General features: G+C 40.5%; 1 protein-coding gene across 2 annotated transcripts in view; it reads left to right on the top strand.

Moving 5' to 3' along the window:
* The window catches only part of LOC121449950 (alkaline ceramidase 3), a 67,036-nt gene that overhangs the window by 18,984 nt on the left and 21,366 nt on the right, over positions 1 to 26,686 (top strand). For both annotated transcript variants that reach the window (XM_041654606.1, XM_041654612.1), the window contains exons 2-5: positions 9,324 to 9,434; positions 15,571 to 15,623; positions 17,626 to 17,678; positions 21,097 to 21,178. In XM_041654606.1, the coding sequence (XP_041510540.1) occupies positions 9,324 to 9,434; positions 15,571 to 15,623; positions 17,626 to 17,678; positions 21,097 to 21,178 (299 nt within the window). The remainder of the gene's footprint in view (positions 1 to 9,323; positions 9,435 to 15,570; positions 15,624 to 17,625; positions 17,679 to 21,096; positions 21,179 to 26,686) is intronic.

The following is a 26,686-nucleotide window of genomic DNA, read 5'->3' on the forward strand; positions in this document are numbered from 1 at the left end:
TCTATATTCCCAAGAATAAATAGTCATAATTTACCTGTCAATTCTTTCAAGTTAAAATGGTGCTCATGAAAAAATCAGGTAGTTAAACTCAATCTTAACAGTCTCATATATGCTTCACTTAGAGAGCAGCCTTGTGAATCTGATGACTACAAACTTGGGTGTGTAGTAGTTGTCTATGTAAATTTTATTTCATGATAATTCCATGGCAGAGCATTAAATAGATGTATACTCAAGAGCCGGGAGTGCGACTCTTAAAAACACGCAGAACTTGAGGTTTACCTGAACCCAGTTTACTTACCAACCTGCCTGTAGCCACCCCAGCCTCCTGGGTGATCAGGGACCTCCTGGAGTTCAAACCCAGCCTAAACCAGAGCTTCAGATAGGAAGGAGCTCCCAATGCCAGTTCATTGCTGAGAATGCTTTCTTCAATCCCTGTTGCCATGTGGTGTTTCATAGGGCATTTTTCTGATTTTACTATTTTATACAGCACACTTGGTTGAAATATGGATGCCCAGGCATTAACTAGACCAACTTCCTGTAAATGTCCAAAAGAGTGTTGTTTTTATTGCAGCTGATTCTGATTTCCGCAGCAGAGAGTCTTGGATTGCTGTGAGAATTGGCCAGGGAGTATAGGAATGCAGACGCTCTTATAGCTTACAGTCTTCCCACTCTGTGACCAGCTCTTAAAAAGAAATGCTGGGCAGTATTTCTTCGTGAGGAGATTATACTCAGGAATTAAACCTGTGGGATAATAAAATGTGTAGATAAATAGGTTCTAATATTATGGAGAATGGCTCAGCAGTTAAAAGCACTTGCTGCTATTGCAGAGGGTCAGAGTTCGCTTCCCAGCACCCGCATAGCTGCACACAACCATGTGTAACTCCTCGCTCCCTCTTGTGGCCTCTTTGGGAACTGCATCTTTGTGGTGCACAACACACACAGTTGCACAAAACATTTATATCCATAGACAAAACATTCATATACATAAAATGAAAATAAATTTCAAAAGAAATCTTTTCTAAAAACCATGTTTACTATATTATATATGGTGATTAAGGAATTCTTAAGGAAAATTTCCTTGTTATTATTTCACTTTTTTTTTTTAAGACAGGGTTTATCTGTAGCTTTGGGGCCTGTCCTGGAACTCGCTCTGTTGCCCAGTCTGACCTCAAACTCACAGAGATCCACTTGCCTCTACCTCCCGAGTACTGGGATTAAAGGTGTGCACTACCACCACCTGGCCTGTTTCGCTTTTTGATAAACCATGTAAATATTATATTTTAGTTTAAAAAAATATAGTTTGAAAAAGAATTGCTGATTTAGCTGGACAGTGGTGGCACACACCTTTAACCCCAGCACTCAGGAGTTAGAGACAGGAAAATCTCTTGAGTTGAAGGCCAGCCTGGTCTACAGAGCGAGTTCCAGGACAGCCAGGTGACACGGAAAAAGCCTGTCTGGAAAAATCAACAACAACAAAAAGAATTGCTGCTTTAAAATATGTTATGTTTTTTCTTTTAAAAATTTGTTCAGTGATATTGTGGTGGTAAATAACGTTCATCAGAAGTTCAAGTCCATTTGGCACCTCAGAGTGTGACTCGATCTGAATATAGGGTGTTGGCAGATGTTATGGAAATCCTGGGATTAAATTATACCGGAGCTAGGGTGTTGTAGATCCAGTGACTGGAATCTGTAAGAACATGATATCACAGTGACACAGGAAGAAGGAAGTGGGCAAAAGTGGAGGTAGAGACCGAGATGGTGCATTACAACCAGAGTGCCAGAGAATGCCAGCAGCCACCAAAGCTCAGAGGAGCGAGCTCCTCAGGGGAAAAGCTCTGCTGACACCTTGACTTAAGACGTCTAACCTTCTCAGTAAGTTCATAAAGACACCAGGCTATGGTCGTTTTTTGTTTTTTGTTTTTTTTTTAAGATTTATTTATTTATTTTGTATACAGCATTCTGCCTCCATGTATGCCCACATGCCAGAAGAGGGCACCAGATCTCATTACAGATGGTTGTGAGCCACCATGTGGTTGCTGGGAATTGAACTCAGGACCTCTGGAAGAGCAGCCAGTGCTCTTAACCTCTGAGCCATCTCTCCAGCTCGCTATGGTCGTTTGTTACGGCAGCCCGAGGAGACAACAGATATTCACAGTATTTTTAAACCTCTTTAAATAAGAAGCTATTAGCATGTGTGTGTGTGTGTGTGTATCACATACAGTGTGAGACTCTGCAATCATTTTTTAAGAGCAGTGGTAGGGTGCCAGAGAGATGGAACCCAGCTACAGAGTAGATAAGAATGTGTACTGCTCTTGCAAGAGGGCATAACTTTCATTTCTAGAATCTGTATTTCAGCCTCCTGTCACTAGCTCCAGAGATATCTGACTCTGGCTGCCCATAGTGAGCAGTACTATTAGGAGGTGTGGCTTTGTTGGAGGAGGTGCATTACTAGGGGGAGGGCTTGGAGGTCTCAGAAGCTCAAGCCAGTTCTCTTGATGCTGCCTGCCTGCCTGCCCATCTGAGTGTAGAACTCTCAAGCTCCTTCTCCAGCACTGTGTCTGCCTGTGTGTCACCATGCTTCTCACCATGATGACAATGGACTAAACCTCTGAAACTGTCAGCCAGCCCCAATTAAATATTTTCCTTTATAAGAGTTTATGGCATCTTCACAGTAATTAACACACATATACACATACCCACGTGCAGACCCACGCACACATATAATTTAAAAATATATCTTTAAAAAGTAGTGACATCACTATTACATATTAAAAATAATAATGGTACTTTTATTTTTAAGTTATGGAACCTAGACTACTAATCTTTGGGAATCCTTACAGTCTTGAAGAATAAAGGAAAATATTTTCCCTCTTGTGACTACTTTAAGATTATTTTTAAATTTTTTGGGGTTGGCTAGATGGTTTAGAGGGTGGGTAAACGCACTTGTTGTAAGCCTGACAACCTGAGTTTGATGTTGGACCTACATGGTGGGAGGAGAGAACTGAGTCCTGCAAATATCTGTGTGCCTTTAGGCATTCAGGCCCTGTCTGCTCCCTACACAAATAAGTCAGGGTAACAAAATTTTAAAAACAAAACTATTTTGCATATTTTAGGACAATATAAGAAATCATTGCAAAGTAAAAACTTTAGTGAAAATAAATCATAAAAGTATAAATGGTGTCAGGGCTGGAGAAATGACTCGGTAGTTAAGAGTACTGGCTGCTCTTCCACAGCTCCCACATGACAGCTGACAGCTGTCTGTAATCCAGTTCCAGGGGATCTCATAACCAATGCACAATTAAAGAAGAAGAAGAAATGGTGTCCTTGGTGGAACTTTAGCAGTATTAAATGGTCCCATCTTATAAATTAAACTTAGAATGCATTATCATTTTTGTGTACATATTTAAATGTGAGTGCAAGTTCTAAAGGAATCCAGAAGAGGAGCAGTCTGAAGTGAGTTTCAACCGCTGTGGGTGCTGGGAGAGCAGTCAGCGCTCTCCACCACTGCCCACCTCTTGTAAATAATGAAGAGTGAATGAAAACTTCAGACGAAGTTAAAGTATGGAATTGTTACACCAAAGAAATTTGGAGAAAAGAATGACTTCGTTAATTTTAATTGGACAAATTTAAAATAATGGCTGTTTTTTTCAAATTTTATTTTTTAGTTTTTATCGTACTGTTTTATAGGCGTGGATGTTTTGCCTGCATACATATCTGTGCACTACTGTGACTCATGTCCTGTAGGCCAGTAGAGGGCACCGGCTTCCCTTGAGTTGGCATTACAGACCAGTTTTTTTTTTTAATTTATTTATTTATTAAAGATTTCTGCCTTCTCCCCGCCACCGCCTCCCATTTCCCTCCCCCTTCCCCGATCAAGTCCCCCACCCTCATCAGCTCAAAGAGCAATCAGGGTTCCCTGACGTGTGGGAAGTCCACGGACCACCCACACACTGAGACAATTGGGGATGTTCTATCGGAAACCCACTAAGGCCAGCTGGCCTGGGTCTGAAAAAGCATGGGATAAAACCGGACTTGCTGAACATAGTGGACAGTGAGGACTACTGAGAACTCAAGAACAATGGCAATGGGTTTTTGATCCTACTGCACGTACTGGCTTTGGGGGAGCCTAGGCAGTTTGGATGCTCACCTTACAGACCAGTTTTGAGCCACTGTGGAGGTGCTGAGAATTGAACCCAAGTTCTCTGGAAGAGCAGCAAGTGCTCTTAACCACTGAACATCATCTTGTATTTTTTCACAAGCCTAAACTCTGCTTCCATTGTATATTTCATTTTTATAGTGTATGGCTTTAACTTTTTAAAAATGTGAAAAATACTTTTCATAAGCTATGGTGCAGTATTTTGTTTGTTTAATTTTTCATTTTTAACTATGTGTTTTTGTTTGTGTCCCCGTGTGGATATGTGCATGAGTGAGGTACCTTAGAGGTCAGAAGGCCTTGGTTTGGCTTGGTTTGGGATAGGGTCTCTCTCCATAGATAGGTCCTGCTGACCCAGGCTGGCCTTGAACTCACAGAGATCCACTTACTTCTGCCTCCGAAATGCTGGTAGTAAAGGTGTGCACCACCATGTATGGCCCAGAAAATACTGGATATGCTGAAACTGAATACATATTATCTGATTGTATTTCTTAAATATATAATTGTTTAAATATTTTTATTTATACATTTTTTAAATTCAGGTGTTAGTTAATAAATTGCCCCCATAGAATAGTGTGTTGCCTACTATAAACTGGAGAGATTATTCCCAGATCTCCCTATCCTTTTCCAGCTCTGAAGTCCTAGGAGTTTTTAGCATTATTTAGACATTTCATGAAAATATTTGGCAAAATGAAATTTGGGGAGAGTTCAGGGTTACTTTACCATGTTCACATAGCTCATCTGCTGACAGTAGGAGTTCTTAGAAGCACCAGTAAAGCACAGTGGGTTTGTTTCTGCAGCTTTTAATGTGTCTATATTTGATTCTTAGCTCTTAGAGATGGTTATGTAGTTGCAGATTAATCTAATCTCTAAACTGCAGTAGCATCTAGTCACCTCAGGGCCTGCTCCTGTCAGCCTGCCAGCACTCTGGCTCCACCTACTGTCGGAGTTCCCTTCTAAACTTACCTTTGCTTGTTGACTTTCCTCCTGTCTTTCTCTTTTCCCTTGTGTATTATTAGTTGCTTTGTGGTCATTGTGACAGCAATGCTTGACAGACATAATCTGAAGATGTATCCTAGCTTCAGCTCACCCTGGCAGGGTCGGCTGGAAGCCTGAGTGTGGTGGGGGCTCTTCACATTGTGGGCCAAGAAGCAGAGTTTGTGACAGAAACAAGGGGCTAGGCATAACCTTCAAGGACTTGCCCTTCATGTCTCCTTTCTACCAGCTAGGCCCCATCTTCTACACATTCCAGAGCCTTCCAAAATAACGTCACCAGCAAGGGAACAAGTGGTCAAATCATGAGCTTGTGGGGGAACTATTTCAACTTCTCATCATAGCACCGTACTTTAATATATGAGTCTTTCTTAAGAAAAAAAAAAAGACTTTGTTAAGCAATTCTGAAGGTACCAGAATGTTGCCAGCCTGGCCTATAAATGGCGTCATATACAGGGACTGGTTAAACGTTTCAGATCTTTAAAATGTGTTTTTCCTTTTGTGTGTGTGCATTGTGTAAGAGGGTTCACTCACCCACGCACGTGAGTGTACAGGCCAGAGGTTAGCGCCAGGGTTGTCCTCAGTCGCTCTCCACCTTACTGTCCGCCTGGCTAGCTCGAGAGCCCCTGGGATCCGCAGTGTCAACTCCAGCCCCAGTAGCTAGGGTTCCAGGTACACGCTACCACACTCAGCCCTTGGATGGCTCATGGGGAGCTGAGCTCATGTCCCCGTGGCTACACAGACAACACTTTATTTACTGAGCCGTCTCTCTAGCCTTCTTGAAAAGATTGTTTAAATTCATTTAAATATACATCCAAGAAGAATTTTTTATTTAATAAATATTGTGTGGTGTATGAATGTATTTTATTTCCAGAAACTAAGCTGTTTTTTATATAATTTTCAAGGAATTAATTCCAAGCCAAATTAAATTTTTAGCAGAAGTAATTTAGCCTTTATTTATGTATCATTAATCCTTTTAACACTTTAAATTACAAAACACCATAACCACATAAAAATATATAGAGAAGAAAAAGAAAAATCATTATTTCACCTCATCTCCTATTTTTATGTGGTTGTTAGGGCCCCTCAGCAGCCACAGCCGAGTTCAGACACAGCCGATGAAAGTTTAACCACCACAGTCACTTATTGCCTGTTCTGTACTCCAAATTCAGGATTCCATTCTATACTATCTTCAACTCTTTCTTTGACAGCCAGCAGGAGTTAAACTGTGTCAGTGGAGGGCACTAGAGATACATCACAGGAGGAAGGACTTTTCCTTCCTGGTATTAGTATCTTGGCCAGGCAACGTCTTGGTGCCGGTTCTTTTTTCCATCTCTTTTTTTTTTGTGGTTTTTTGAGACAGGGTTTCTCTGTGGTTTTGGAGCCTGTCCTGGAACTAGCTCTTGTAGACCAGGCTGGTCTCGAACTCACAGAGATCCGCCTGCCTCTGCCTCCCGAGTGCTGGGATTAAAGGCGTGCGCCACCACCGCCCGGCTTGGTGCCGGTTCTTGAAGTTCAGGTGAAACTTGTACCATGTGCTCCTGCAAGCTCAGGAAGCTTCTCTAATACCCAGGTCCTGAAGTTAGTTTAAAGCACATAGTACCAGGAACTTTTCCCCACCCTCGCAGGGCGGTCAGCTTTTGCTGGCATCTTAGAAGACAGCTTTCTTTCTGATGGGTGAGAGGTGTGTGTGTGTGTGTGTGTGAGAGAGAGAGAGAGAGAGAGAGAGAGAGAGAGAGAGAGAGAGAGAGTGTGTTTCACCGCTCTACCCCAGTGAGTAGGGATGGTCTCCTTGCACCTGCTATTCCTTTATTCTGCAGAGTTCTCTTTGCTTCTTAGCTACTGGCTACTCCACTCCCTTCTTTTAATTAGTAATCTGTCCTTGAACTTGAGATCCTTCTATCACTGCCTCCCAAGGTATATCAGGTGACTTAGCACCAATATTTTTTATTTTTGAGACTGAGTCTCATGTAGCCCAGGCTGGCCTTCAATTCACTATGTAGCTAAGGATAACCTTAAACGTCTGCTCTTCATGCTGCTGAGTGCTGGAATTATAGACACGCACCACTTGGTTAGTGTGATATTGGAAATCAATTCCTAGCATCTAGTGTCTCTCTCATGCATGATAGACAAGAACTCTCCCAACTGAGGTACATCTCACCCTCTTCAGCAATTCTTGTGAACTTTTCTTGCTCAAATTGCTCCATGGCTTATCGATTCTGGTTAGAACCTGATCAATAGCAGTTTAAAAAAGTTTTACGTCTGCAATCATGTATATTATTTTGCTATCATTTATATAATTTCCCATTTAAAGGGAAATTTTATATCTATTTTTAAATCAACTTTTTCATTTTCTTTTGTTTCATCACTCCCTCTCCACCCTGGAGCTGAGTCCCGAACCAGGTCTTGCTAGGCAAGCACTGAACCACCGAGCTGAATTCCTAGCTCCTAAATTGGCTTTCTAAAACATATGTCTGGAAAGTTGTCTCAGAGGCTAAGAGCACTTGTTACTCTTGCACAGGGCCCAGCACCGCATGGGGCCTCACTAGTTCCAGGGGACCTGTGCCTTCTTCCAAACATCTTCAGATGCTCGTCCCTTATATAAAATGGCATAATATAATCATATAATCTGTGCGCATCCTTCAATATGCACCATGATCCCTTGATTACTTACAATACCTAACACAATACACATATTGTGTAAGTAGTTACTGTAATTTATTGTTGAGGAAATAATGGCAAGAAAAAGTCTGTGATTAATATACACATTTAAAAATATTTCCAGTATTTTCAGAATAATACAGAGTTCACAGATATGGAGGACCTACAGTATGTGGTTATACTTTACAGTAATACAGTTGAAGTAGCCTAATATTCAGCAACAGATGCCTGGTTCAGTTGAGACCAGGTTGACTGAACTTAGTACAGATTTCCAATACTTTTATCAGATATCCTACCAACATTTTGACTTATTAATTACCTATTTTCCCTTGGGAACTTCCTGCAGTTTTTGCCTTTCCTGCTTTATTTCCAGCTGCGTCATCACTGGTATCTTGAACTCTTGGTCTTTTACTTTCCTGTGTTGCAGCCCCTGTTTCTTAGATTTTTATCTCATCTTTTCTCATAAGTAATGTCCTTGTTTTGGCTTCTTACATTATCTAGTTTGATCCAGAGAAAAGACGTGTTGCAAATATACTTTTTCAGTCCTGGATTGTTTGAGAAAATATCTCCATTCTACTTTTTCACTTTGCTGATGATTTATCTTGATGTTAGTAACTATATTAAAAATCATTCACTTGAAACATGAAAATATGCTACTCATCTCTGCCTATCATAACACTGTATTGTTTAATATTTCTTTCCTAGTTTTACTAACAACTTTGGCAACTTGGTTTTATTCTTTTGCTATTCATGTTTGAACTTTATTTTCATTACATTTTATTTATTTATCTACATGTGTGCACATACACATGCATCCCAGAACACACATGGAAATCAGAAACAGTGTGAAGGAATTGCTTTTCCACCATATGTATGGACCCCAGACATTAGAGTGACGTCATCAGGCTTGGGGACACACCTTTGCCCACTGAGAACTTTTTTAAAAAATAAAAACGAGAACAAAAATTATATAAGATCCACTACATTACAGAAAAATTAAAATTTAAAAATCTATTGTCTCACGTCCTGGAAGCACTACAAGGAAAATGAAATATTACAAAAACACATAAAATGTAAACTTTCAGTTCATTGCTTTTCAATTCCACAGCCAAAATAAATAACCCAATTATTTATATTATGTGATGTTATAATATCAGAATTTATATTATCATCCACTTACAGAGAACCACACTTTGAGTATAGACTTCCAGCTTTACCTAACTTACTGTTGTATCTCCAAGGTTTTTCTGAGATCCTTTCTTTGCTTGCTTTTAGAATTTAGAAATTTGCCTTAAGTGGGTATACTCTAAAACATCCTTAGGTTCATTTTTCAGGAAGTATCTTTGTTTTATTTGATTATTTTAAGAAATTTGTATTGAATAAAGACTTTTTTGTAGTACCTTGATGATATCACAGTCTTTCCAGTGAGTTCCTTATTTAACTATTGCTAAAGACGAAATGAATGTGTTCTTAAGGTCGCTGGTTAACTAATATTTTCTTGTGTTTTTCCATGTAGGGAATACAGTGAGCAACCTGATTATGATCATACCTCCGATCTTTGGCGCAGTTCAGAGCATCAGGGATGGACTGGAGAAGCGGTACATTGCTGCTTACTTAGCGCTCACGGGTACGTAGACGGCACATCTAAGAACAGTGGTGTGCTGTAATAGTCTTCCGTACGCTAGAGAACAGTCTCAGGTGAGTAAATACACACCAAAGCTGTAGCATAGGAGAGGTGATGTCCATAAGTGTAATAAGAGGTCTCATAACACCTCTCCACAGAAGAGTCTCTCTGAAAGCCTCAGGCATTGGTAAGAAGGTGAGCGACTGTAGTGGAGCCTGAGATTGTTTGGAGAGTTCACACCCACACCCGGCTGTGCTCCTGAGTTCAGGCCTACGTTAAGGGCTTGTTTGATATGCCAGAGTGTTCAGAAGGAATCACATCTATTAGAGCAGTGGCAGAGAGGTTTGTCTGCCTTCTGACATTGGTCCTGACAGTGAACCTGAAATTTATATTTTGCTTGGCTCAAAACTCTGATGTAGATCTCATTGTAGTTGGGGACTGCCCAGACTCTGTGAGGAGCTGGTGGGAGGTGCGTGCACATCTGGGCACCAGCATAGGTTCACCTGCTACTCAAAGGGATCCCTGTCAGCTCCAGCTCCTGCTGCTGTGGTCAGAACTGTCCCAGCTGTGGGGACTTCTCGACCACCACAGATTTTTTGAGTCCCTCTGAAACTTTCCCTGCGTCCTCTGCAGATCTATAGAGCTAGGCTCCCCCATCAGTCTTGGAGCAACACCTCAGTCTAAGAGCACACCTGAGTACTGAAATGTCTGCAGTGGTCACAGACTTAGGAAATATACATCTGCCTGTTTAGAATTTCTGAACAGGTTAAGGGAAAAAGGGTAGCACAAAGAAAGCCATACTGACAGAGACTGAAATAACACCTAATTCTTCAATGAGAAGACAACATCTCACGTCTCAAAGCATCAGAAACAAGCAGTGAAATATGACCTCACCAAACAGACAAAGTAAGTTGTCAGTGATTGACCCCAGAAGAATGGAAGACTCTGTCAAAAAATTTCAAAATAGTTTAAGAAATCTTGACACGGGGCCTAGAGAGATGGTTCCATGGTATAGAACACTTGTTGCTCTTGCAGAGGACCTAGCTTCAGTTCCGAGCACCCACATGGTAGCTCTCAACTATCCATAGCCCCAGTTTCAGGGGATCTGACACCCTTTTCTGACCTCTGCAGACACTAGGCATGTATGTGGTGCACAGACACACGTGCAGGCAGAACACTCATACACATAAATATATCTTAAACAATTTTTTTAAAGGAAGCTTAACTAGCCTTAGTAAAAACAATTCAGAAATCTACTAGAAAAATTTAAAGGAAAGATGGAAATACTACTTTAAAAATCAAACAAAAATTATGCAGCCAAAAAATAAAACGAATGAAATGAAACCTATAGTAGAGAACACCAGCAGTGAATCAGACAGCTTATTTAAACATACATAGTCAGTCAGGAGAGGAAACTAAAGAGGTTTAAGGGATTTGTAGAATAACATCAAAAAGCATTTATGAGTTATTTGAGTTCATGAAAGAATAGAAGAAGACAGGGAATAAAAGGTAAGAAATTATAGGGGTGGAGATATAACTCAGCTGGTAGAATGCTTGCTTAGCATGCCCCAAACTTTGACTTTTATCCCAGGCACTGTGTAAAGCGGATATGCTGACTCATGCCTACAATCTCAGCAGGTAAGAGGATCAAAATTTCAAGATCACCTTTGCTACATAGCAAGTTTGAGGCTTCCTAGGTCATATGAGACTGTCAAAAGAGAAAGAAAAAAAATATATAGCAGGGCTGGGTATGTAGCTTTGAGGTAGGGCACTTAACTTTCAGAAGTTAACGATCACAAGTTAATGATCAGTCTTTTTTTTTTATTTATTATGTATACAATATTCTGTCTGTGTGTATGCCTGCAGGCCAGAAGAGGGCACCAGACCCCATCACAGATGGTTGTGAGCCACCATGTAGTTGCTGGGAATTGAACTCAGGACCTTTGGAAGAGCAAGCAATGCTCTTAACCACTGAGCCATCTCTCCAGCCCAATGATCAGTCTTTAACAACACACACACAGAGAGGAGGAGAAGGGAGAGAAGAAATTATAGCAGAAAACTTCCTAAATCTGTAGAGAGAATATTAAGAAAGTAGGAGATCACAAATCAGATTCAGTCCAAATTTAAATATCAAAAGACATGTAATTGATGTGGGATTCCCCTCTGTATGCTGTGAATACCATTGATTAATAAAGAAACTGGCCTGACCTGATAGGGTAGAACAGAGCTAGGTGGGGAAAACTAAACTGAATGCTGGGAGAAAGAAGGGCGGAGTGAGAGAGAAGCCATGCAGCCCTGCCAGAGACAGACACTGGACAGAACTTTGCCAGTAAGCTACTGCCATGTGGTGATACATAGATTAATGGAGATGGGTTAAATTAATATGTAAGAAGCTAGAGCTAATAGGCCACCCAGTGATTTAATTAATACAGTTTCTGTGTTGTTATTTGAGAGTCTGGGTGGCTGGGAAACAAACAAACGGCCTCTACTACACATAATCTAATTGTCAACAGACAAAATATCTTAAAAGAAGTAAATAGCATAAAGTGGACTCTTAATATACCTCAGTGAACTTCAACAGAAACCTTATAAGCCAGGGAATAAGATAATAGATCAAGAAAAGCAATCTTACAAAAATGGGGCAATAGTAAGAACTAATAAAAGCTGAAGAATTTGCCTGCCTTACAAGAAGTGCTAGGAGAGTCTGTATAAACAGCGGAAAAGGACAGCAGTGAGTAACTTAAACGCCTGAAGGTATACAAGTCACAAATACAGTATACAGTTAAATTTAGGATTTCCCTATGATATATAGTGAGCTATAAGTATAAGTTAATTAGGTCTAGTATGAAGGATAAAAGACAAAGCTATTAAAGTAATGGTAATTATAATAATTATGTGGATAATAAAATATAAATTGTGACATCAGAAATTTAAAATTTAGGAAGGGAAAAAGTTAAAATATGAAGTTTTTTTAGCTGGGCAGGGGTGGTATATGCCTTTAATCCTGGCACTTGGAAGACAGAGACAGTAGAGTCCGAGGCCACTGTGGTCTACAGAGTGAGTTCTAGGACAGCCAGGGATACACAGAGAAACCCTGTCTACAAAATTAAACAAACAAAATGATTTTTTTTTTGCTTTCTTCTATGTGGTCAAACTGAGTTTTTAACCTGTTTAACACAAGCTATTATAATTGTAGGACATTCTTGGTAGTTTCATAGTAGCCATAGAGCAAAAAAAAAAAAATTAATACACTTAATTAATACACTAAAAATAAAATACATGGAGTTGGAATATACTAGAGAAAAGTCACTACCCCAAAGAAAGAGAATACTAGAAGAAAAGTATATACAAAACTACTAAAAGAATTAAAATATAGTAACAAGTACTTATTTATCAACAGTTATCTTGAATGTAAATTGATTAATCTCTCCAATTAAAAAGCACAGAATAGCTAAATAATTACAAAACAAAACTGGGAATTGTATGTTGCCTCCAGCTGAGCCAGTCTGTGGACATGGATCCTGAAAGGAGTAGCTGCACTGAGCTCAGCCAGAATACTTGAGTCAAAATTATAAGACGAGGCAAAGATGCTCATTACATAATAATAAACAGGGCAATTCAACAGTCACAAATGCATGTACAGACAGACTATAATGCAGCTACTTTTAGCAATTGTCAGACTATCCAGGAAAAAAAACAAAAAAAACAAAACTGAGCAGATCTAAATTGCAGAATAGACCAAATGAACCTAACAGACATTTACAAACAGTACACCCAACAGCTACAGAACACATATGTTCCTCGCCGCACATGGAACATTCTCCCGAATAGAGCACATGTTGGCCCACAAAACAAGCCTTAACAGTTCAAGACTGAAATGATTTTAAGTATATTTCTGATAAGAATGGTGTAAAACTACAAATAAATAACAGGAAAAATGTTAGGAATTCTACAGATATGCAGAAGCTAAGGTATATACTACTGAATAAAGAGTGAATTAATGAAAATAAAATGGAAACACAGCATATGAAAACCTATAGGGAACAGCAAAGCCATTCAGAAAAGATGAGCTTAAGTAACCCTAACACTGCATCCTAAGAAAGAAAAACAATAGACCCTAAAAATAATGAACATAAGGAGATAATAAAGACCAGATCAGAAACAATGGAATAGAGACAAATGCATATGATCAGTTAAATGGAGATGAATTACAACTGACACAGTGATACAAAGAATCATAAGGAACTTTTCTGGTTGTTTTTGGTTTTTGAGACAGGGTTTCCCCCTGTAACCTTGACTGTCCTGGAACTCCATCTGTAGACCAGGCTAGCCTTGAACTCAGAGAACCACCTGTCTCTGCCTCCCGAGTGCTGGGAAAAAGACGTGCCCATCGCCTGGTCATAAGGAACTGTTATGAATAGTTATGTTCCAACAGAGGGGATAAAATAGAAATACACAAATTTCTGGACACATAGCTTATTGATAAAATGGCATCTCCAGTCATTAGGGCGAAGGTAAAATATTTTTATAATTGATGCTAGAAAAATAATTGATAAAATAATTGACTATGTACCTTGCATCATACACAAGAATAAATTCTCAGTTGATCAAAATAATAAACATAAAAACCAAAATATTACAAATGCTGAAAGAAAATGTGTGAATTTATGTCCAGCATTTTGGAAAGGCTTGCTGTGATTTAAATACAGGTGTAAGGAAAGATGGACAAATTGAGCTACACATCTGGCCAGGTGCAGTGGGGCACACATGTAATTCCAGCCACTTGGGAGCTTGCCTGAATACAGAGTGTGAAGTAAACCTACACAATTTAGGCTTTGTCTTGAGCTACAGTTTCTTTTGGCTTGGGATGCTCAGGGGTAAAGCATCTACCTAGCATAAACATAGCCCTTGCATCAATCCCCAGCACTACCAAAAGAGGGACTTTTAGTTAGCATGAAATAAAATATATGGACTATTGACACAATATTTGTTATAAAAGTCCTACGTAACTACAAAATTTTATTAGCTAGGCTTACAAAGTCCACTTTTTTTTTAAATATTTATTTATTATGTATACAATATTCTGTTTGTGTGTCTGCCTGCAGGCCAGAAGAGGGCATCAGATCTCATTTCAGATGGTTGTGAGCCACCATGTGGTTGCTGGGAATTGAACTCAGAACCTTTGGAAGAGCAGGCAATGCTCTTAACCGCTGAGCCATCTCTCCAGCCCCCCAAAGTCCACTTTTGAGCCAGAACATTGAAAATGTCTTCTAGGCCTTTCTGTACATAGCTCTGTAATTATTTCCTAGATAAATATTGTATATAAAATATAAAGGAACCTGAGTTCGAATTCCTTCCTTATTACTTAATAGTGCTATGGCATTTGTGAACCTTCATTGTCAGTGAACTGCATGAAGTCCAGATGGTAACTGATAATGGTTCTGTAAAGACGAAAGGGCCTAGAGCATTTGTAGTGGTCAGCATACTTAGCATAGCATAAAACTTCAGTGCATAGAACTATTTATTGTAGGAGAGACAGCCCAAAGCGGCCACCAGCGTCTGAGGTGCTCCCTTGGATCATTGGATCTGTAGACTATAGACCACAGAAAGAATTAGACTGAGTCAGAAAGAAGCAGCGTTAGTTATTAATTATTTACACATAGAGACTGCAGTACACTTCCTCAAGAAAGTTCTCAAAAGAGAACATTTAGGTGTTTGACAGTAATTTTAGATATATGATATTGTGGCTCTTTAAATTATATTGCTAGGTTTTGTGGATCAGAGGAGTACAAGAGAGTGCTAAAGGAAGCTGACCAACTATGCACATGAAAGCTGGTCCTGAGTACCCAGTAAACTTTATAGAAAAATAGAGTATTGTTAATCTAGTAAACTACTTAGTAGGGAGAATTTTAGAAAAATTATACTGTGCCTACTTTCGTTTTTTCTATGCCAAAATCCTCAGTCAAAGTACTAACTCATCATCGTCTGTGTCCTGTATCACAAGAACTTACAGACTTAGTTTTCCTCAGGACTTAGTACTTAATGTACTTAATGTAGTACTTAATGTCTTACTTCTGAAGTTACTCTGGCCCCCAAATAATTTCTTGCTAATCCTTTTATTTGCCTGTCTTAATTTCAGTGGTGGGGATGGGCTCCTGGTGTTTCCACATGACTCTGAAGTATGAAATGCAGGTGAGTAATGGCAAAAGAAAGTGGTTGTTTCAGTTTACAGACACCTCCAAATTGAGAAAAGAACACATAAGTAAAGGATGATGGCGGGGAGGCTTGTCTTCTTGAAGTTTTTCCCTTCAGGTCAAAGGACTCAAATTGACCATATAAAGAAGTAGTATGGCTTTCTGTGTATGCCAATTCTGGGCAGACACATATAACTTTAAAACAGCATTAGCTGTTACATGGAGGTGTTCTAAAAAGTAATAAGCTATTCACGAAAACATATTCTTTGGTGCCTCCAGTCTTTGGTGTGAAGAGTTTATCTAGCTAGTCATTTGAACCTGTTGGCTTATCATCTCTAACGAGACAGGGTTACACTACAGGTTAGTGTAGACTGGCCATTCTGAAATTCAGACTGGGTTATTTTGTATGCCAACTACAGAGGACCCAGGTTTGGTTCTCAGCACTCACATGGCAGATCACAGCCATCTGTAACTCTAGTTCCGGGGATCCAAAAACTCTTTCAAAACATACACATGGTACTAAGTACATGAAACCAAAATGCTTACACAAATAAAATAAATGTTTTTTAAAAACTGGACAAAAAGATTTTTTGGGGGGCGCCATTCTGTTGTAGGGAGCTGTGGGCCTCTTCCCACAGCCCGGCTCCTGGCCGCTTGGCTAGCTTATACCCCAAAATAACAACACACAAATTGTATTCTTTTAAACACTGCCTGGCCCATTAGTTTCAGCCTTTTAACCCATTTCTAATAATCTATGTAGCACCACGAGGTGCGCTTACCAGGAAAGATTCAGCATGTCTGAACTGGTGGCTGGCTGCATCGTGTCTGCCCTGGAGAGAGCTGCATGGCGTCTGAGCTCACTTCCTCTTCCTCCCAGCATTCTGTTCTGTTTACTCCGCCTATCTAAATTTTAACCTATCAGGGCCAAGGCAGTTTCTTTATTTAACCAATGACCTTCCTCCATCAATAAGCGATAAGATGCAGACTGGTGAGACAGGACAAAGAAAGGTGCTTGCCGCCAAGCCCAGCCACCTGCGTTTATCCTCATGATCCTCTTGGTGGAAGGAGAGAGCCAACTTCCAGACATTGTCCTCCAGCTCCACATGTGTGCAGTCACACGCATGCCCAACAGTGCCCTCTCTCTGCTCAGTAATAAGTAAGTAGGCGCTGGTACAATGTTTCAGTCAGTAAAGCACTTGCCTTGCAAGTGTGAGGACCTGGGTTTGAGTTCCAAAGTCCACACAAAAGTGCCAAGAATGGTAGCTTATGCTTGCCATCCCAGGCAGCAGGCAATCTGGTGCTTTGTGGCCATCAGGTTTGCCCCATTCAACCAGCTCCAGCTCAGTCAGAAACAAGATTTGAGTGCCTGAGGAAAAACACTTAAAGGGTGACCACTTGCCTCCACGAGTGTGCACACACACACACGTGCACACGTACAAATGAGCGAATATTTATATTTTTGTAAATGTAGTCCTTTTAAATAAGCCACAGACATCTGGAGTCCATGCCTTTCTCCTGAGCTGCAGATCTGTTCGTCTCATTACCTGATGGGCATTTCTACTATCTGAGAACGCTGAAATGGTTCACAACCTCCTTCACCTGCACTACTGTATCCTGAATTGTTAGGCAAGAAGCTTGACGTATCATTTTTAGCTTCTTTCTCCTTACCTTTCTATAAAATTAATAACAAATATCTATTTATTTTACTTTCTAAATAGTTACCAAATCTGCACAGTTATAATTTATGATTTTCTTGGCCTGGACTCTGCTCTCTGGGATAAGTCAGTCAGACTTCGATGTCTGTCTTAGAAGGGATGAAAGATAACTTTGATGGTTCAAAAACAACAAAAAAGTAAGTTAGATGGTGGTGCATATATTAAATAATTGGCAAAAGAAATTAAATAAGAATTAATAATCGGGACTGAGCACTAGGAATTTTATTTTGATGTCCATAACTATAGCTGTACTATGCTCACACTTTGTCTCTCTGCTTCATGTAGCTGTTGGATGAGCTCCCCATGATTTACAGCTGCTGTGTATTTGTGTACTGCATGTGAGTACTGACATTTGAAATTCAGTTCTGGGTGGGTTTTGATCTAATTACATTACTAGGATACGTAATGTAAAAGATTAAAAAAAATGTGACATTAGTGGAGAGTTTAGTTTCTGGGAAGCTACAGTAATCTCAGAACCCTAAATGCCAGTTTAGATAGTATCCTAATTTGACTTAAATAGGCATTGTGACTTCTCTTGAGTGAAGAATGTGTCCAAATTGTGCCATAAAAGTTTTGGAGCAGTTTCTCTATACTGTAGTATGAGTGGTTTCTTTTTTAGTTACTGCGTTTAAAAAATATTATTTTTATTTTATGTGTGTGAGCATTTTGCCTGCATGTATATCTGTGCGCCATGTGCATGCCTAGTATGAGAAGGCCAGAAGAGGGGATTGGATCCTCTGGAACTGGAGCTATGGAGGGTTGTAAGCCAGCACGCATGTGCTAGGAACTGAATCCAGGTTTTCTACAGGAGTAACGAGCACTCTTAGTGGCTGAGCCAGCACCAGTTTCCTTTATTGTTCTTGTTGATTAGTGTGTGTGTGCGTGCGTGTGTGTGTGCATGTGTGTGCGCGTGTGTGTGTACCACAGTGTACATGCTGGGGTCAGAAGTGGGTTCTCTTCCCAGCCTGGTAAACTGAGACTGAACGTTGTCTTCAGGCTTGAACTGTAATTGCTTTAACCTGCTGAACCATTTCATTAGCTCATGAACTGTTTCTTGATAAAAGCTTACCCGAAAAGTGAAATAACTCATAGTTATTAGTTGTTTGAGAATTTCATACACTGCATTTTGATCATCTGTTCCCCCTTGCCTGAACTCTTCTAGATCTATTCCTATCTCCCTAACTACCCAATTTCATGTTCTATTTTTATTATTATTATTATTGTTGTTGTTGTTATTATTTTAACCTATCAGGTCCACTTGTGTTGATCAGCTGCTCTTGGAAGTGGGGCTTTCTCTAAGACAGTGCAGGTGACGTACCAGTGGCCATACCATTAAAGAATCCAGACTGTCTCTTTCCCAGCAGCTCCTCAGCCGTGATGGGGCTTTGTGACCCCCCCCCCCCCCACACACACACTGTGTCCAGATTTCCACTAATGACGACAGTAGGTGCTGAGCTGGCTTTATACACAAGAAAGTAAAGCACGAGAAATTTAGCAACCTGCTCAAGGATTTGAGTGTATCTTCATTAATAAGCATGTCAGGCATACATTATATTATTCAGGTTCACAGTCTCTGAAGGACACTAAAATATCCCTGGAAAGAGCCCATGATAGAAAATTACAAGGGTCATAATCTCTCTGACCCTGAATGGTTTTTGTTTGTTTTGTTTTGGATTGGTTTTAGGATGTTCTTTGACCATATCAAGTACTCAAAGCAGTCTAGACCTCCAGCTGTTTCTAAACCTGCTTGCCTTGTGTGCTTGCATCTGTGAAGCATGTACTGGAAAGCCTTCGTGGTAAACATGGAAGGAGAAGGCAAAAGAGTCGAGTACTAACCCTGTGTGGACAGGGCCAGATCAGAAAGCAGTGATAGCCTTCCTGGTGGTGATGTAAGACACGCCTCTTGTAAAGCTCTCCTTCATCCCTCTCCAGAAGAGGAAAAGAGGAAGAGCCCCAGTTCCCACATCACGGGTGTGAAATACGCAGGAGGCTATAAAATCACTGTGACCTTCAGTTATACACAGTCTGTGTGTTTGCTGCTCCACTGTCCTCTGGCAGCCAGCAGCTGGGACAACACAGCTTACAAAAAGTTGGGTGCTCCTTCTGGAGGAAGTAGTGCTGTAGGAGGCCCTGAAATAACCACACAGAAACTGTATTAGTTAAATCACTGCTTGGCCCATTAGCTCTAGCTTCTTATTGGCTAACTCTTACATAATAATTTAACCCATTTCTATTAATCTATGTTTTGCCACAAGGCTGTGGCTTACCAGGTAAAGTTCCGGCATTTGCCTTCTTTCTCCCAGCATTCAGTTTAGTTTTCCCCACTTAAGTTCTGCCTTGCTATAGGTCCAAAGCAGTTTCTTTATTAATCAGTGGTAATCACAGCACACAGAGGGGAATCCCGCATCAAAGTAGTTCTGAAAGCACCCTGATTCAAGACAAGTGGAAACCATCCAGTAAATCTTGGATATATATAAAAAAAGTCAATGCATAAAATAAAGTGGTAACATTTGTGCATATGGGTGATTTGCCTATATGTATGACGTGTGCACCTCGTGTGTACCTGTAGAGGACCGAGAAGGCATTGTATCCCTGGAACTGAAATTGTAGACAATTGTGAGCTGCCGTCTGATGCCTTCACACTATTCTTTGAGAACATTCGATATAAGTTTCTCAGCTGTAGACAAAGCAAAAATGAAACTATAATTCATAAATACACTAACTTTTCTATCCAATTATAAAATCATATAATTTAAAAGTAAGATATTTGTATCATCTTCAGAGACATAAAACCATAGAATTTAAAGGTGAAGGAGTGTAGAGACCTGTTCCAGTCTCCTTTCTTTACGGAGGAGATAAGCATGTAGTTCAGTAAAGTGAGAATGCACTGCTGTCTGTTCTAATGCAGTCCTCAAAGGTTGAGTGCTTACTGGTGGCCCGCTGCACCCCCATGCTATCTCCTGTGCGTTGGGCACTGACCTAGTAGTTGTCTGCAAATACAGTAAGATTTCATCACTGTACATAAAGAATTCACAGTCTAGTTGGGGAGACACATAGGAAAACTAAGTATAATGCAATGCCTTTTTCTCTTTCTCCTCTTCTCAACAGAATTTCACTCTGCAGCCCAGGGCTGTCCTCCAGTCCTGGCCTCCTGAGTGCTGGGTAGCAAGCATGAGCTACCATGCCTAGCAGCACAGTGATCTCAGTAGCTGCATTCAGAGAGAGCTTTGTTGTAGGATAACAAATGCACAAAGCTACTGGAGTTAAAGAGACTTCCCTTTTGTCAGAACACGAGGAAACTGACCCCATAGAGGGAGTCCAGCCTTGGCTCCCTAGACCTGGAAAGGACTGTCTTTGTGCCTCCGTCTTCTTCATCCTGTCTCTCCGCATGGCTCCGAGTCTTTCTACCTACTTTATTTTTCTTTTCATCCAGGTTATTCCTCCGCTCATTCATTCCCTTGTTTGCTCACCTCGCTGCCTCCAGATATCAGCCGTAGACTATCTGATACCATATTTGACTCTCTTTACTTAATTGACTTTGTTGTCTCCCCAACTTCATACATGCAGGAGAGAAATTTATTGTCTCAGCCGAAGTTACGTTACTCCTACTGATCCCGACAGCCTCTTGTAGTCTGTGTCCAGCTCAGCGTTTCTAACCCAGAGGGTGGGAGGTAGAGACAGAGAGTACTACTGGATCACAAGAGTTGTTCCTGGTTATGCATTGTAAAGTAAATTTCTTTCTCTCTTATTTTAAAGGTTTGAATGTTTCAAGACAAAGAGCTCAGTAAACTACCATCTGCTTTTTACCCTCGTCCTATTCAGTTTAATAGTAACCACGGTAAGTCATACTTAGTCTCCAGTAAAGTGTGCTGTGTAGGAGACTGGAGTAGTTAGCTTCCAGTGTTGGTGTCAAGCTATGCAGACTGAGATGTTTTTATGCAATTGGGATGTCTTATTTTTAGTCTTTGCACCTTTATTTCCTTTTCAAAAATTACTTTTAATTAAAAAAAGCTTTGAAAAGTTTGTTTTTAAGCCAGGCGGTGGTGGCGCACACCTTTAATCCCAGCACTTGGGAGGCAGAGGCAGGCGGATCTTTGTGAGTTCGAGACCAGCCTGGTGTACAAGAGCTAGTTCCAGGACAGGCTCCAAAACCACAGAGAAACCCTGTCTCGAAAAACCAAAAAAAAAAAAAAAAAAAAAAAAAAGTTTGTTTTTAGATTCTATTTTTTGTGTGTATTTGAGTGTTCTGTCTATATGTATGTGCACCATCTGTGTGACTGATGCGTGCAGAGGTCGGAAGATATTAGATCCCCTGGAGTTTCAGGTGGTCATGAGCCACCGTATAGGTGCTGGGAACTGAATCTGGGTCCTCTGTAAGAGCAGCAAGTGCTCTTAATCAATGAGCCGTCTCTGCAGTCCCAAAATTAACTGTTTAATGTGTGTGTGTTTTTAGATAAAGAAAAGGTTGAAAAAGTAAATCCTTAATAGCAATGGGGGAAAATTGTTTTTCTCAAGGATGAACTTACTCCCTCTTTCTTGTTAAAAACAAGAAGTGAGGTTTTCCCCGTTGGCCATACTATGACTTTTCTTTGGAAATCTGTGTCAGGTACTAGAAATACAAGTGACTAAGAAGCCCTTGGTATCCATGAGGGAACTCATTCTACTAGGGATCAAAGATAATGACTGCGAGAATAAAGGGTGGGCCCGTCCTATAGTGATGTGAGAAGAGGATCAGTTAGGACATCATACATGTGTGTATCTTTTGTCTTTAGGAGCCATCTTTAAACGCTAACTGTGGGACTGGAGGGACGACTCAGTGGTTAGCGTGCACACCGCTGTCGGGCTCACAGACCCGTTTCTCTAACGGTAGATGGATCTGTTGCCTTCACAGCACCTGCACTCGTGTGCAGGCATGTTCACATGTGTGCACATGCAGACAAATAATTAAGCATTATAAAAACAAATTGCTTTAAAATTTAATTTACTCTTGAAGCCAAGATGATGGTGTGTGCTTGTTATCCCAATACCTGGAGCCTAAAACGAGGATAAGAACTTTGAGGCCATCCTGAGCCACATCGTGTGTTCTAGGCCAGCGTCCGCTCTCTGACTTGTCTCAGCATGCCCCCACTTCCTTCATAACTTTAATTAAAAAAATACTGCTTGATGAGGATCACACATGGGTTTGAGGCCATCCTGGGCTACGTAATGTTTTGTTCTGAGCTTAGAACTTCAAAAACAAAAACAAAGATTCCTGCCTGAACTAGGCCTGAAGGCTTGAGGCTGTCCTGGGCTACGTCAAAAGACTGTGTCTGAGGGAGGAAAACAGAACCAGCCGGGCGGTGGTGGCGCACGCCTTTAATCCCAGCACTCGGGAGGCAGAGGCAGGCGGATCTCTGTGAGTTCGAGACCAGCCTGGTCTACAAGAGCTAGTTCCAGGACAGGCTCCAAAAACCACAGAGAAACCCTGTCTCGAAAAACCAAAAAAAAAAAAAAAAAAAAAAACAGAACCAGAGGAAAATACTGTTTGCGTCGGTCAGGGAAGCTTCAGGGGAGTCTCTAAGTTAGATGTTAACTATGAGCGGGTTTTCAGGCCTCTGGGCAACAGTGTGGCAAGCATTTTTAGTCTTTTGTATTTCCGTACACACAGACCTTAGAATAGCAAAGTGAATTGCTCTTTTTTGAACATTACCATGTGCCAGGTGTTTACTGAATGCTTTGCCTTGATTGTCCAATTAAGTTATCACGGGCACAATTGAGAGAGGTCTTATGTATGTAATTGCCCTATGGTAGGGGAAGTAGTAAATGGGTCTAGTGAATGAGACAGTCTGTCAGGTGATAACGTCCCATATGTGCTGTGCTTAAGAGATTAAATTTGTTCTCTAAGTAGTATTGATCCATAAAGTAGAAAAATGTAATCAGACAAGTTTTAGAAAAATTATGTGTTACAGAAGATTAAAGGAGTCTGGAGATTAAATACAGGAACCTTTCATACTTCATAAAATTTGGGGCTAAGATTGAAGTACTGTAACTGTGGTGAGGATGTAAAGAAGCAGCCGTGCCCAGTCTGGGATGTGTGGCCTATTGACTAGAGAGGGTAGAAGGGGAACAAAGACAGAACCTGTAGCCATGTAAGTCGTGTGCATGCCTGTAGTCCCAGCACTTAGCAGGCCAAGGCATGGCATCCCAAGTTTGAAGCTAACATAGACTACACAGCAAGACCTTCTTTTAAAATTAAAACATGGAGCCAGCATGTTGGAACAGCCTATAATCCCAGCACTCAGGAGGCAAGGGCAGGAGGATCATGAGTTAAAGGCCATTTTTTTTTCTACATAGCAAATTCAGGGCCAGGCTACATGAGTCTTAAAATATAAAAATTAAATTTCTGGATGGTGGTGGCACACAACTTTAATCCCAGCACTCAGGAGACAGAGGCAGGCAAATCTCTGAGTTCAAGGCCAGCCTGGTCTACAGAGCAAGTTCCAGGACGGTCAGGGCTACACAGAGAAACCCTGTCTCAAACAAAACAAAACAAAATATGTTAAAATTAAAAGCTAAAAATATATATAAGATAATAAAATTGTAGTTGTAGTTCATCTGGTAAAGTGCTTGCCTAGTGTACAGAAGGCCCTAGATTCCGTCCTCAGAATTGAATAAAACCAAGTGTCTTGGTGAATGTCTGCATTCCCAAAACCTAGGCTAGACAGATGGAGGCAGGAGGATCAGAAGTTTGAGGTCATCTTTAATAATATAATCAGCTTAAGACACCCAGGATATGTGTTAAAAAATAAATAAACTGGACCAGCAAAATGGCTCAGTGGGTAAAGGATCCTGCTACTAAAGCTAAAAATCTAAGTTTGATAATTGGAACCTCAAAATTGTGGGAAAAGAACTGACAGCTGCAAGGTGTCCTCTGCTTTGCAGATTGAACTACGAACATCTTGTTCAGAAAAGATAGTTAGTAAGCGTATGCTGTGATGTAGGAAGGAATAAACTTGGTTTATGATATGTTGAGTTGAAGTATCCAGTATTAGCGATACTGGAGGCTTAACAGGTAGGTAGGTGGACTAAAGGTACAGATCTGGGAGTTGTTTGGGGTGTAGGTTGTATCAGAAATACGGAACCTGTGAACTGGTACCATGGTAAAACACACCATTTAGACTAAAAAGATACAACCCTATGGAATGCAGACATTTGAGGACTATGGAGAACTATAGCCAGCCAAGGAGACTGAAAACAGACACCAGAGACACAGGAAAGACAAGAAAGTGTCATGTCACAGAGTACAAACTGTTCTAGATGTGAACAGTAAACAGGGAGGATGGCAAGATGGCTTAGCAGGTAGAGGTGCTTGCCTTGAGACCTGACGACTTGAGTTCAACTCCCAGAACCCATGGGATGGAAGGAGAGAATTCACCCTCATAAGCTGCACTCTGACCTCACCTTGTGATGTCATATGCATACAATGAAGAAATGTAAAAACAAAAGCAGCTATTGGTTCTCTCTGAGTAGATAAGAAAAGGGAAGCATAACAACCCACTAAAGGAAACTGTCAGATGTTAAGATGGTAAACAGAATATTCATTGTTTCCCGAGTCCTGTGTTCCTTTGCCTAAACTCTGTACTGGTTAATAATGGAAGAATCCTACAACTACAGAAATGAAAAGAAGGCATGCCGTTGTTCTAACAGAGGGAATAAGTCAAGAATGCTAGCTAAGTTTACCTAGCAAGTTGGTATCAAAATCAAGATTAGACCCATTTGTAAGCTAAGAAGCGAATCAAGCAAGCTTTGGAATCAGTTGGATGTGAGTTTGGATCTAATATTTTTACTTAGTGCTCTCTCAGCTTTAGTTTTTCTTATGATAAAAATAAAGATAAAATAGAACATTTTTATACTAGCTATAATATTAATATCTGGCACATAATAAGGACTCCATAATTCTTGGCCTAGAAAAGAGAGTGTTGAAGAGACATATCCTTAAGCCTGGCCTGTTGGTGCTCACCTATAATTCCTGCACTCAAGAGATAGAGAGGCAGGAGGATTGTGAGTCCAAGGCTAACCTAAGATACATAATGAGTTCCAGTTAGTATTTTGAAGGAAAGACACAAATTAGACACGTTCTCTTTATTAAATTTATAGTTAACAAGAAATGTTTCAGTCAAAACCCTTTGACTACTTACAGGGAATAATGGTAGTCTTTTTATAGTAAAAAACATTTCAGAAATAAATTTTTAGCTAAGTTTTAAAACTATATGAAGTTTCATTAGATGATTACATTAAATGAAGATGTAAAGATATCTAAGCTCAGTTCTGGACAGCAAGGAGATTACCAGCTTACAGGAAAGCAGCAAACCAGTAGAATGCCATAGGTAGCAGTTCTCAGCTTGTGGGTCGTCACCCCCACATATCTGATAGCCTGCATATTAGATACTTATATTACATTTTATATCAGTACCAAAATTGCAGTTATGGAGTAGCAACTAAAGAGTTTTATGTTGGTGGTCCCCACAGCATGAGGAACTGTGTTGAGGGTCACAGCGTTAGAAGGTCACTGCTGTAGAGCTTATAGGTAGGTGGTGAGTGGTGGCTTCTGTTGGAAATGGAAGAGATCAGAAAAGACTTGAAGGAGGAATAGTCTGTGTTGAATTTTCAACAGTATTTGTGAGTTGTGGAGGATTTCTGAACAGTGACGAGCAGTGTTTCAGATGCAGAAGGCTGAAGTTGATGACACGTCAAAGCAGCTCTGCTCTGGAGACCAGAGGGAGGCCCGACAGGGAGACAGGAGCCTGAACTTGGTTGTGGTGGGGCAAGAGTCATTGAAGGGTTGTTTGAGTTTTGACTCCTTTGTGCAATGTCATTTAAAAGTGTGCTTCTGTAGACAATATGTGCATATTCAATCTTGCAAAGGCATTGAACTTAACACCCACAAGACTTGGGAGCCTGAAACTTGGGTTTGTGTAACTAAAGGTGTATCTAGGTAGTGAATAGTTGGGAGGCAGAAATGGGTACAGGAATTTGTTTAAGTGGCTCCCTTACTGATAATCTAGTGTGTCTAGATCCTTTCACGTAGTCTAGTATTCTCCATGCTGCGTCCTCCATTCTGCAGGTAAGCACCAAGTCTTTTAAGTTAGGTGACAGTTGCTGAGACCCTGGAGCAATTAAGTAAAGAGCTGGAAATTTGACTCTGATCCCTGACTACAGTAGTCTTTCTGCTGGTACAGAGACTGTCGACATAATTTGTTTAATTTGTTTACCCTTCATGAATAACCTTGTATCCTCCACCCTCCTTGGTGGTGACCTAAAGACCAGTGCTGACGTAGTCCACCTCTGCCTGAATAGTTATTTCCTT

The sequence above is a fragment of the Microtus oregoni genome, unplaced genomic scaffold, assembly GCF_018167655.1.
Source record: "Microtus oregoni isolate MIOR12 unplaced genomic scaffold, Mior012 000000F_ref0000247, whole genome shotgun sequence".
In the NCBI taxonomy this organism is placed as follows: domain Eukaryota; kingdom Metazoa; phylum Chordata; class Mammalia; order Rodentia; family Cricetidae; genus Microtus; species Microtus oregoni.